Below are 13,317 nucleotides of genomic sequence, written 5' to 3'. Positions count from 1 at the left end.
ATGTGACTCCTCCTGTGTGAATGTGACTCCTCCTGTGTGAATGTGAGTCCTGAGTGAATGTGAGTCCTCCTGTGTGAAAGTGACTCCTCCTGTGTGAATGTGAGTCCTCCTGTGTGAATGTGACTCCTCCTGTGTGAATGTGAGTCCTGAGTGAATGTGAGTCCTCCTGTGTGAATGTGACTCCTCCTGTGTGAATGTGAGTCCTGAGTGAATGTGACTCCTCCTGTGTGAATGTGAGTCCTGAGTGAATGTGACTCCTCCTGTGTGAATGTGAGTCCTGAGTGAATGTGACTCCTCCTGTGTGAATGTGAGTCCTCCTGTGTGAAAGTGACTCAGTCCAGCGGCATGCTGCTTTGGATCAGTACAGTCTTTTAGATCCTTTTTTATTTGCCTTCATTTTTATTGTGAAATCAGTGATAGAAAACCAGCCATCTTTCGTTCTACAAATCAGGTCAATATATTACATGTATAAAAAACACAGAAAAACAAAGATACTCCAAAAGGGATTTACATTAAAGGATTAAATGACTGTTTAACATTATGAATAGTGACTGTCACATAATTCATGGCTTCAGTTTGGTGTGTAAAGAAATTATTTTTTTACATCCTTACAGCACACATGCACAGATATACATCCCTATGAAACAGTTGTTCAGAATGTTTTGGGAATCATTCAGTTCTGAGTTTGACCTCTACTACACTCTAATACACCCAGGCATAATTTTTTCACATGTAAATTTTAAAAATATTCTACCACAGTAACTTTCTTTGTTAATTCCAATACTCTCAAAATGCTTTAAAGGCAACAAAACAAGGAATATCTGCCTTTATTAAATCAGGTAGTACCAGTAAGAAATGACAGAAACTGAGCAGCTAATCAGACATAGAAAAGAAAAGAGCTTGAGGGGAAGTGTTATGTTGCACTGAGGCAAAGAATATCACAGTCCACAGTCATTCAGCATTAACCTCTCACACAGCTCTTCTCTTTATTACGGTAGCGAAATTAATATGCAGCATAAATACATACACACTATTAAAAAACAAAAGAACTAATAATGATCAAAGTCCTGAAGTTCAGGCAGTATGGAGCATGCAGGACTGGTGAGGAAAGGACTCCAGCTCCTCACCAGCGTGGAGGATGGCAGAGCTGAGAGTCTTACAGCTTATCAGGATGTTTCAAATTCCTGAGGATGCCGAAACGGAGAAGACATTAACGTACAGGCTATTCGTGCTAAGCTGCTATGCTATATAACATAGTGAGTACAGGCTATTCGTGCTTAGCTGCTATGCTATATAACATAGTGAGTACAGGCTATTCGTGCTTAGCTGCTATGCTATATAACATAGTGAGTACAGGCTATTCACGCTAAGCTGCTAGGCTATGTAACATAGTGAGTACAGGCTATTCGTGCTTAGCTGCTATGCTGTGTAACATAGTGAGTACAGGCTATTCGTGCTAAGCTGCTACGCTATGTAACAGAGTGAGTACAGGCTATTCACACTAAGCTGCTATGCTATGTAACATAGGGAGTACAGGCTATTCACACTAAGCTGCTATGCTATGTAACATAGAAAGTACAGGCTATTCATGCTAAGCTGCTATGCTATGTAACATAGTGAGTACAGGCTATTCGTGCTTAGCTGCTATGCTATATAACATAGTGAGTACAGGCTATTCACACTAAGCTGCTATGCTATGTAACATAGAAAGTACAGGCTATTCACGCTAAGCTGCTATGCTATGTAACGTAGTGAGTACAGGCTATTCGTGCTTAGCTGCTATGCCATGTAACATAGTTGGTACAGGCCATTCATGCTAAGCTGCTATGCTATGTAACATAGTGAGTACAGGCTATTCGTGCTTAGCTGCTATGCTATGTAACATAGTGAGTACAGGCTATTCGTGCTTAGCTGCTATGCTATGTAACATAATGAGTACAGGCTATTCATGCTAAGCTGCTGTGCTATGTAACATAGTGAGTACAGGCTATTCGTGCTTAGCTGCTATGCTATGTAACATAATGAGTACAGGCTATTCATGCTAAGCTGCTGTGCTATGTAACATAGTGAGTACAGGCTATTCGTGCTTAGCTGCTATGCTATGTAACATAATGAGTACAGGCTATTCATGCTAAGCTGCTGTGCTATGTAACATAGTGAGTACAGGCTATTCGTGCTTAGCTGCTATGCTATGTAACATAATGTGTACAGGCTATTGATGCTAAGCTGCTATGCTATGTAACATAATGTGTACAGGCTATTGATGCTAAGCTGCTATGCTATGTAACATAATGTGTACAGGCTATTGATGCTAAGCTGCTATGCTATGTAACATAATGTGTACAGGCTATTACTTACTAATCACAAAGCCCAGAAAAAAGGGTTGCACACCTCACCGTGTTATCCTGCAGTTGTGCGTTTGCACAAATGCACCTGTGTAGGTGATCTGACACCTCACCACGTTGTTGGAATAATCTGCCTCCTGCACCTGGAAACTGGGGTTCACTGTGACCTGTGAGAAGAGGGCAAGTGGTCAAACCCTCTGAACTATGAAGAACTGTTACTGCTGAAATAAATCTTACACACATTTATATAAATCTGACAGTAGCTGATATAAACCTTACACACAGATATAAGTCTTACACGCACTGATTGATAACTGGAAGAAACTCTGGGGGTTTTGAAAACCACACTTCATACAGTGTTATATACTATGTAGCTTGTAGGTAATCAGAGCACTAGGTGAAATTTAGTTTGGAGAATGGCAAGCATTGTTGGGCTAAATGGCCTGTTCACATCATTATGCTATGTTTTAATCTTACACACACTGATATAAATCTTACATACGCTGATATAAATCTTACACATGCTGATATACATCTTACACTCACTGATATAAATCTTACACTCACTGATATAAATCTTACACTCACTGATATAAATCTTACACTCACTGATACAAATTTTACTCTCACTGATACAAATCTTTCACATGCTGATATAAATCTTACACACGCTGATATGTTTCACACACTGATATAAATCTTACACTCACTGATTTAAATCTTACACACGCTGATATGTTTCCCACACTGATATAAATCTTACACTCACTGATTTAAATCTTACACACGCTAATATATATCTTACACACATTTATATCAATGTTACACTTACTGTTATCTTACACACGTTGATATAAATGTTACATGCTGATATAAATGTTACACTTACTGTTATCTTATACACGCTGATATAAATGTTACACTTACTGTTATCTTACACATGCTGATATAAATGTTACATGCTGATATAAATGTTACACTTACTGTTATCTTACACACGTTGATATAAATGTTACATGCTGATATAAATGTTACACTTACTGTTATCTTATACACGCTGATATAAATGTTACACTTACTGTTATCTTACACATGCTGATATAAATATTACACACACTGATATAAATGTTACACACACTGATATAAATGTTACATGCTGATATAAATGTTACACACTGATATAAATGTTACACCCTGCCTCTCAGTAGCTTCAGGGCCCTCACCTTCCTATAAAGGTCTCTAAATCTGGGTGGGACGAGGATGTGGTGAATGCAGCTGTAGACATTATAAACGGCACAGTCAATATTTACTGACGTCTCTCCAGACTCTCCTGGAGAGGCCACAATGGACACAGCATCTTTCTCCCCTGGGTGCGGATCTGAGGCCTGTCCTCACAAGTACAGCTGGGGCAGAGAAGACCAGCTTAGAGTGTTAAATGAGTATTCACCTCAGGCTACGCTCAGTCATGTTTCTGTAAGGAAGTAAAAGCTGGTGCTCCTAGTCGGACGCTGTAATAAACTGACCTGAGTGAGTGACCTAAGCAGGAATTAAACACATTGCATTGGTATGATGCATTCAGCAGACATTTTCCTTGCAACTAATTCTCAGGTTGGCCTTAAGATGTACATGGGGATGAATTTGCAGGTAGTTTTCCAACTAATGACTATGGCTTGGAACTACTGTATGACGGGCTATTATTGCTGGGACTCGTTGCATTTCTCTCTGCTGATCTCTGGATCTAGTGGTGTTTGCCTACCTCATGAATCTCTTAACTCATTAAAAGCATCTATCAAATGACTAAATTGTAATTGTTTGAAATATCAGAGTCATAGTGGTGTTACTGTGGGATAAATCTGATGGAGTCATAGTGGTGTTACTGTGAGATAAATGAAGTAGAGTCATAGAGGTGTTACTGTGAGATAAATGTGATTGAGTCATAGTGGTGTTACTGTAAGATAAATAAATTTAGTCATAGTGGTGTTACTGTGAGATAAATGCAGTAGAGTCATAGTGGTGTTACTGTGATAAATGCAGTAGAGACATAGTGGTGTTACTGTGAGATAAATGTGGTAGAGTCATAGAGGTGTTACTGTGATAAATGCAGTAGAGTCATAGAGGTGTTATTGTGAGATAAATGCAGTAGAGTCATAGAGGTGTTACTATGATAAATGCAGTAGAGTCATAGAGGTGTCACTGTGATAAATCTGGTAAAGCCATAGAGGTGTTACTGTGAGATAAATGCGGCAGAGTCATAGAGGTGTTACTGTGAGATAAATGCGGTAGAGTCATAGAGGTGTTACTGTGAGATAAATGCAGTAGAGTCATAGAGGTGTTACTGTGATAAATCTGGTAAAGCCATAGAGGTGTTACTGTGAGATAAATGCGGTAGAGTCATAGAGGTGTTACTGTGAGATAAATGTGGTAGAGTCATAGAGGTGTTACCTGAAGTATGTAGCTTCCAGGTGGCACATCAGTGATGTCGATCCACTGACAGTCAATGTTGGCATGGTAGATATCATAGCAACCAGGACTTAATCCCTGCCGTGACACACACACACACATTCATGCACACACACACACAATTTTTTAATTGAAGTAGCACAGAAGACTTCCATCACATTTAGAAGTGTCCTGTTATCTGAGAGTGCACAGGTATTTGCTTGTACCTGTACCAGTGATTATACCTGTGGGTGAGGTGCATGTGTAGGTGTTTTACCTGCTATTGAGTGGTGCAGGTGTTTATACCTGCTGGTGTAGGTGTTTTTACCAGCAGATGTAGGTGTTCATACGTGTGTGAGGTGCAGGTTTAGGTGTTTATACCTGTGTGTGAGGTGCAGGTGTAGGTGTTTATACCTCTGCAAGGTACAGGTGTAGGTGTTTATACCTGTGTATGAGGTGCAGGTGTAGGTGTCTTTACCTGTGTGTGGGAGGTGCAGGCGTATCTCCGGCGAGTGCCTGGGTCACAGGCCGTGTCCTCCAGGCAGAAGCTGGCTTTGTGCCCCTCGGCCACCTTACGGCCGGAGGACTCCTCCAGCAGGTCATAGTCACTGAAGGCGTCCATGCTGTGGTAATGTCTGAGGCACAGGTGAAGAAATGGGAATACACCTGATATACAACACCTGTCCTTACGGGAATAGACCTGATATACAACACCTGTCCTTACGGGAATAGACCTGATATACAACACCTGTCCTTACGGGAATAAACCTGATATACAACAACTGTCCTTACGGGAATAGACCTGACGTACAACACCTGTCCTTACGAGAATGAACCTGACGTACAACACCTGTCCTTACGGGAATAAACCTGATGTACAACACCTGTCCTTACGGGAATGAACCTGATATACAACACCTGTCCTTACGGGAATAAACCTGATATACAACACCTGTCCTTACGGGAATAAACCTGATATACAACACCTGTCCTTACGGGAATAGACCTGACATACAACACCTGTCCTTACGGGAATAGACCTGACATACAACACCTGTCCTTACGGGAATACACCTGACGTACAACACCTGTCCTTACGGGAATAAACCTGACGTACAACACCTGTCCTTACGGGAATAAACCTGATGTACAACACCTGCCCTTATGGGAATGAACCTGATATACAACACCTGTCCTTACGGGAATGAACCTGATGTACAACACCTGTCCTTACAGGGATAAACCTGACATACAACACCTGCTCTTACGGGAATGAACCTGATATACAACACCTGTCCTTTCCACATTACCCAGCAAGAATCTGAGCTCACTGAACTCTAACCAAGCTGATAAAATAATCTCTCTTTCACTTTCTTGTGGGTGTGCATCACAGCGGCTGTGTATATCAGCATGTGCATATATATTAAAAGGACTGTTTGTGTGTGCATGTGTGAATATAACAGGTACTGTGTATGGGTGAGTGTGATAGGGATTGTTTGTGTGTGCGTGTGTGTGTGAGCATGAGCGTGTGTGCATGTGTGTGCATGTGTGAGCGTGAGCGTGTGTGTGTGCGTGTGTGTGAGCATGAGTGTGTGTGTGTTTGAGCGTGAGTGTGTATGTGTGTGTGTGAGCCTGAGTTTGTGTGTGGGTGTGTGTGTACGTGTGTGTGTGAGTGTGTGTGTGCCTGTGTGTGTGTGTGTGTGTGTGAGAGCATGAATGTGTGTGTGTGAGTGTGTGCGTGTGAGCGTGAGAGTGTGTGCGTGTGTGTGTGTATGTGAGTGTGTGTGTATGTGTGTATGTGAGTGTGTGTGTGTGTGTTTGTGCATACTCACTGGTGACAGCTGTGCCACTCCCACAGGTGTTGGGGTTTGAGTGGCAGGAAGTCAGCTGTTCCCTGGTTTTTAACTCTCTGAGGGAACCTGAGCAGAACCCGGTACTCCAGGTCACTGACCCCAGGCCGGTATGCAGACCTGGCAATAGATGGGAGGAGCTAACAATAGAGTACTCTTATTGTGAAAAAAACACTGACTCAGACTGGGAGGAGCTAACAATCAAGGACTCTTATTGTGATAAAATCATTGGCTCAGACCCTACAGGCCCATGCGTACCATAAACCAGAGTCCTGCAGTAATTTCTCCTTCAACACATTAACTAGAATATACCACTTCAGGAAAATGCTTTTCCAAGTTTCCCCTTTCAAGACTATCCATTTTTTTATTTCTGTATTTTATAAATTGCTTTAGATTTTCAGTTAATAAACTTTGGTTTATTTACCCTTGGTAATAATGTCATTGACTGTTTACTTATACACTAATATTGCAGCATTCTGACTATGACATGAGTAGCATATAAACCTTTTTCTGATAACCATAAACTGAATAAACTTGTGTCCCAGATATGAGTGACTGGTTCACAACATATGGGATATTCCTCTATTACACAGTATGGAGTCGTGTAAACACCTTATTCGGAATATTCCTCCAACTCAGAAATGTGCTTAGGTCTGTATTTTCCATTTTTCCCAGATGCTTAGGTCATGATTCACGCTCTATCTCACTGTCATGGTGAACACAAAAAGCTTACATTTCTGGAGCAGCTGTTAGACATGTCTCTCAGCTACGGAATACATGAATAAACTGTGATTTCAGCTGTGATATTTTTAAAAATTACTTCTGAGATGGATAGCCCTGTTACTTTGGCTATGTTTAGACTCACCTCTCATTAGCGGTATAGTCAGTGTTCAGACTCACTTCTCATTAGCGGTATAGTCAGTGTTTGTTATGTTCGTTAGTGTTCGTTAGTGTTTGTTATATTTGTTAGTGTTCATTAGTGTTTGTTAGTGTTCGTTATGTTCGTTACTGTTTTTATGTTTGTTAGTGTTCATTAGTGTTTGTTAGTGTTCATTATGTTTGTTTGTGTTCGTTAGTGTTTTTTTATGTTTATTAGTGTTCATTAGTGTGTGTTAGTGTTCATTATGTGAGTTTGTGTTCGTAATGGTATAGTTAGTCAGTAGGGAGACCAGGCATGCCCCTTAATGGGTTTGTGTGGGATACGCTTGTTACAATCGATACAGAAATATCAGCAGCTGCCCTAGTTCATATTGCTTATTCAGAACATGCCCATAGCCTGGTCACCGGGTATTACCTGAAACACCTGACTTTAGGAGAATTAGATCATCCTGAGCCTGACATAACAGAAATCAGATCTGCAGTTAGCCTGTGTGAGTTCACAGGCTGAACTACCATCAATACTGCACGTGGCAATGCTGCTTATTTACCACACAGTCAGCTTACAATACCGACAGCAGTTCAACATTAGATAACCTTACAGTAAACTATTTAGTCACAATGACCTGTGTTACAACATTTTTATAAGTGTCTTTGTGCTGGTCTTTTTTGGCACATGCTCATGATATATCAGTGCACTTACACTGGGAATGTTAGCGCGCTAAATTAAATAATTTATGGGGCGACATAGCTCAGGAGGTAAGACCGATTGTCTGGCAGTCGGAGGGTTGCCGGTTCAAACCCCGCCCTGGGTGTGTCGAAGTGTCCTTGAGCAAGACACCTAATCCCTAACTGCTCTGGTGAATGAGAGGCATCAATTGTAAAGCGCTTTGGATAAAACAGCTATATAAATGCAGTCCATTTACCATTTACCATTTACCAAATAAAGACAGCCACCTAGCAAGAAAGATTAGCCCGTTTTGTTATAAATAATAAACGGAAACAATCTTTCATGTGTTTCTGAGTAAAGTGAGATATTCTACCACTTACATTTCCTCCATTACGGTCCACCATGAGAATATTTTCCAGACCTTTTAAGAACAGTCAGAACCATAATAATATGATAAATACAATGCTATCATCAGTTGCGTGGTTGTTCTGTCACGCAAATGGTTAAAGTGTACGTGATGGTGATCTAAAACAGTTATATACCAGACTTTAAAATTATATAATAAGGGAAGTAAATAACAAGTCATTCCTACTGCTGATGATCGACGGGAGAGCGCGAAATTTACCTGGCTAGACAGTTTTCCTCCGCTGCGCACCTGAGCGCGTACATCTGCACGCGCTGAATGTAAGTGGACGCTTGGATGTAGTAAGGATCGGGAACGAGGTCCGGCAGTCCTGCACGAGAACACGCATGTCACTATGCCAAACACAGAGAGTAGCATACAGCAATTTCAATCTCAAAGTTTATCGAGCAAAAAAAAACAATAAAAATATCAGTGTAATCTCTCTTTACCATGATGGTAGTACCCGGCGCCGTGCCCGGAGCCAGGCAGACGGTGTGTCCGCGCCGGAGTTCTTCTGTTATTCTCATAAACGTTGTAGAAAACCGTGTTTCTGTGATTTTTTGAAGAGTCGAGTGGATCGCGCTCTCCCTCCTGTACAGATAATGCAGTGTTGCTACTGCCAGTGCCATTCCGAGATATATCGTCCCTCAGTGCTCTAACTGGTGCAGAAACTTGCAACGGATTTGCCAGTGAGTTCCTATCTTCTTTACTGTCACGGAATGCCGATCTAGATCCCCCGGGAACAGTTGCCCGTCTGCCTACTCGTTCCTGCTTCTCATCACTGCCCACTGTCGGAGTGGTCCTGCCCAGCGCGAGAGCACTATCACGATCCCGAGCGTGCGTGTCTCCCGAGAATTCTACAGCCGCCTCTGCTGCCGTGAAATTCCTACTGGAGACAGTGCCGAACGCAACCTGAACGGCAACAGGGGACTCATCTGCTTCTTCGCGCTGTGGCGAAGTGAGAGGGTGACTGCGGCGCCTCGCGACCGATGCGCTGCGAGTGGCGATTATATACTGCCCAGGATCAACCCCCAAAACTACGGCATTAGAATCGGATATACTTGGCTGGACTCTTTTAGGACCCACAACGTTAGAACCAGTCACACTGGGTTCAGCAGCTCCTAAATTCAAATCTCTACCTCGAGAAGGACTTAACGGCGGAACAGACAGAAGGTGCCCGGTGCTTTCACGTTTAGCGCTCAGGTACACGCGGGAGGGCCTTCTTGTCTGCTCCGGTGGCCGATATTGGGAACCCGTGCTCAATAAACTGTACACGCGACCGTTGTTTTCCCACTGAATCCTTTGAGTCCATGGTCCGACCCGCTCGCGCGCATGTGGCTGCCCGTTGCTGAAATAAACGAAAAAATGCAGCAAGTACAGAACTATAGCCCCGAAATTAGCCATACCAGGTAAAAAAATATCAACAGCATACAGAATTCTGCATTGTATCAAATCTGTCGATCGGATTGGTTTGCGCAAAAAGGACTAGGTTTGTTGCAGAAAAGAAAATATCGCGCTGACTTAATCTCCTTGTGCGCCTCTGCTGAACATCCCAGAGAGAAAGTGATGCTCTGACCTATAAAGGGAAATATTAACCTTAACTATTTCACCACCAAGTAGTTGAACATTTCGTTGGCATAGCAACAAAAAGCAGGATTTGGTTTTCCTACGCGACAGACTGCGTTTATTTTGAGGGCGCCTTTTACCAACTAATATTATTCATTATGTCCAACATTCCAACAAAAATTCACATTGAGATCGTTGTTCCGGGGTAATTACAATGTTGTTATGAACATGTTAAACGAGGCTTATTATAGATGCTTAAACACTTTGATATATGTATAGGCATACGGATTTTTATATTCACGACTCAATAAGTGTTTTTCCCAGCATGAAATCATTTGTCCTGAATAGGAACTTCTTGGCAGCTATCAGCTTTTTGGTACATTTACGTTTTTTGTCCGTTTACTGGAGTAAACGGAACTGACTAAAATATTCTTTCCGGTCTGTGTAGAACATTCCTTTCTCTGTAAGTTTCCCGGTCTGTGTAGAACATTGCTTTCTCTATAAACTTTCCGGTCTGTGTTGAACATTCGTTTATCTGTTCGTAAAAACCGCCTGTTTGTACCTTCTCTCCTGTCAGAAGCTGTGCGTAGCATACAGTAATTATCCGTCCTTTTATTAATCCGGACGGAAACCTGATTGATCTATTAGCGAAGGAATGCTCGCGACACTAAAGTATAAAGATTGTACACTGCCACCACCTTACTGAGAATTGCAGTACAAAAACCAGTAATAAAATAATTAGGACAGACAGTCCACTGCTGCCACCTGCTGGGACGTTTCCGTCGTTGATCTGATGTGTGGAATGAGAGTGCTGTGCTGTGTTGTGTGGAATGAGAGTGCTGTGCTGTGTGGAATGAGAGTGCTGTGCTGTGTTGTGTGGAATGAGAGCGCTGTGCTGTGTGGAATGAGAGTGCTGTGCTGTGTGGAATGAGAGTGCTGTGCTGTGTTGTGTGGAATGAGAGTGCTGTGTTGTGTGGAATGAGAGTGCTGTGCTGTGTTGTGTGGAATGAGAGTGCTGTGCTGTGTTGTGTGGAATGAGAGTGCTGTGCTGTGTTGTGTGGAATGAGAGTGCTGTGCTGTGTGGAATGAGAGTGCTGTGTGGAATGAGAGTGCTGTGTTGTGTGGAATGAGACTGCTGTGCTGTGTTGTGTGGAATGAGAGTGCTGTGCTGTGCTGTGTGGAATGAGAGTGCTGTGCTGTGTTGTGTGGAATGAGAGTGCTGTGCTGTGCTGTGTGGAATGAGAGTGCTGTGCTGTGCTGTGTGGAATGAGAGTGCTGTGCTGTGTTGTGTGGAATGAGACTGCTGTGCTGTGTTGTGTGGAATGAGAGTGCTGTGCTGTGTGGAATGAGAGTGCTGTGTTGTGTTGTGTGGAACGAGAGTGCTGTGCTGTGTTGTGTGGAATGAGAGCGCTGTGCTGTGTGGAATGAGAGTGCTGTGCTGTGCTGTGCTGTGTGGAATGAGAGCGCTGTGCTGTGTTGTGTGGAACGAGAGTGCTGTGCTGTGCTGTGCTGTGTGGAATGAGAGTGCTGTGCTGTGCTGTGTGGAATGAGAGTGCTGTGTTGTGTGGAATGAGAGTGCTGTGCTGTGTTGTGTGGAATGAGAGTGCTGTGCTGTGCTGTGTGGAATGAGAGTGCTGTGTGGAATGAGAGTGCTGTGTTGTGTGGAATGAGAGTGCTGTGCTGTGCTGTGTGGAATGAGAGCGCTGTGTTGTGTGGAATGAGAGTGCTGTGTTGTGTGGAATAAGAGCGCTGTGCTGTGTGGAATGAGAGTGCTGTGCTGTGTTGTGTGGAATGAGAGTGCTGTGCTGTGTTGTGTGGAATGAGAGTGCTGTGCTGTGTTGTGTGGAATGAGAGTGCTGTGTTGTGTGGAATGAGAGTGCTGTGTTGTGTGGAATGAGAGTGCTGTGCTGTGTTGTGTGGAATGAGAGTGCTGTGCTGTGCGGAATGAGAGTGCTGTGTTGTGTGGAATGAGAGTGCTGTGCTGTGTTGTGTGGAATGAGAGTGCTGTGTTGTGTGGAATGAGAGTGCTGTGTTGTGTGGAATGAGAGTGCTGTGCTGTGTGGATTGAGAGTGCTGTGCTGTGTGGAATGAGAGTGCTGTGCTGTGTGGAATGAGAATGCTGTGTGGAATGAGAGTGCTGTGTTGTGTGGAATGAGAGTGCTGTGCTGTGCTGTGTGGAATGAGAGTGCTGTGCTGTGTGGATTGAGAGTGCTGTGCTGTGTGGAATGAGAGTGCTGTGCTGTGTTGTGTGGAATGAGAGTGCTGTGCTGTGCTGTGTGGAATGAGAGTGCTGTGCTGTGTGGATTGAGAGTGCTGTGCTGTGTGGAATGAGAGTGCTGTGCTGTGTGGAATGAGAATGCTGTGTGGAATGAGAGTGCTGTGTTGTGTGGAATGAGAGTGCTGTGTTGTGTGGAATGAGAGTGCTGTGCTGTGTGGAATGAGAGTGCTGTGTTGTGTGGAATGAGAGTGCTGTGTTGTGTGGAATGAGAGTGCTGTGCTGTGTTGTGTGGAATGAGAGTGCTGTGTTGTGTGGAATGAGAGTGCTGTGCTGTGCTGTGTGGAATGAGAGTGCTGTGTGTGTTTGTGTGGAATGAGAGTGCTGTGCTGTGTGTGTGGAATGAGAGTGCTGTGCTGTGCTGTGTGAATGAGAGTGCTGTGCTGTGTTGTGTGGAATGAGATGCTGTGCTTGTGTGGAATGAGAGTGCTGTGTGGAATGAGAGTGCTGTGTTGTGTGGAATGAGACTGCTGTGCTGTGTTGTGTGGAATGAGAGCGCTGTGCTGTGTGGAATGAGAGTGCTGTGCTGTGCTGTGTGGAATGAGAGTGCTGTGCTGTGTTGTGTGGAATGAGAGTGCTGTGCTGTGCTGTGTGGAATGAGAGGTGCTGTGCTGTGCTGTGTGTGGAATGAGAGTGCTGTGCTGTGTTGTGTGGAATGAGAGTGCTGTGCTGTGTTGTGTGGAATGAGAGTGCTGTGCTTGGTGTGGAATGAGAGTGCTGTGTGTGATGAGAGTGCTGTGCTGTGCTGTGTGGAATGAGAGTGCTGTGTTGTGTGGAATGAGATGCTGTTGTGTGGAATAGAGGCTGTGTGTGTGTGGAATGAGAGTGCTGTGCTGTGTGTGTGGAATGAGAGTGCTGTGCTGTGCTGTGTGGAATGAGAGTGCTGTGTGTGT

At 43.5% G+C, this 13,317-nt stretch overlaps 1 protein-coding gene across 2 annotated transcripts; it reads right to left on the bottom strand.

The window, feature by feature from the left end:
- Positions 1–385: 385 nt before the first annotated feature.
- Positions 386–10,143, bottom strand: LOC135258082 (protein-lysine 6-oxidase-like). Of its 2 annotated transcripts, none has more exons than XM_064341299.1 (7): positions 9,033–10,143; positions 8,806–8,914; positions 6,617–6,754; positions 5,263–5,419; positions 4,788–4,883; positions 2,392–2,512; positions 386–1,184 (listed from the first exon to the last, which is right to left on the bottom strand). In XM_064341299.1, the coding sequence occupies exons 1-6, from the start codon at positions 9,985–9,987 to the stop codon at positions 2,393–2,395; spliced, it is 1,575 nt and encodes a 524-aa protein (XP_064197369.1). In that variant the 5' UTR covers positions 9,988–10,143; the 3' UTR covers positions 386–1,184; position 2,392. The 2 variants fall into 2 exon arrangements, with proteins under 2 accessions (XP_064197369.1, XP_064197368.1); XM_064341298.1 differs by having other exon boundaries at positions 2,397–2,512.
- Positions 10,144–13,317: the final 3,174 nt, after the last annotated feature.

The sequence above is a fragment of the Anguilla rostrata genome, chromosome 6 (assembly GCF_018555375.3).
Source record: "Anguilla rostrata isolate EN2019 chromosome 6, ASM1855537v3, whole genome shotgun sequence".
In the NCBI taxonomy this organism is placed as follows: Eukaryota; Metazoa; Chordata; class Actinopteri; order Anguilliformes; family Anguillidae; genus Anguilla; species Anguilla rostrata.
The sequence above is the reverse complement of the archived record's forward strand: the minus strand, read 5'-3'. Positions and strand labels throughout refer to the sequence as shown.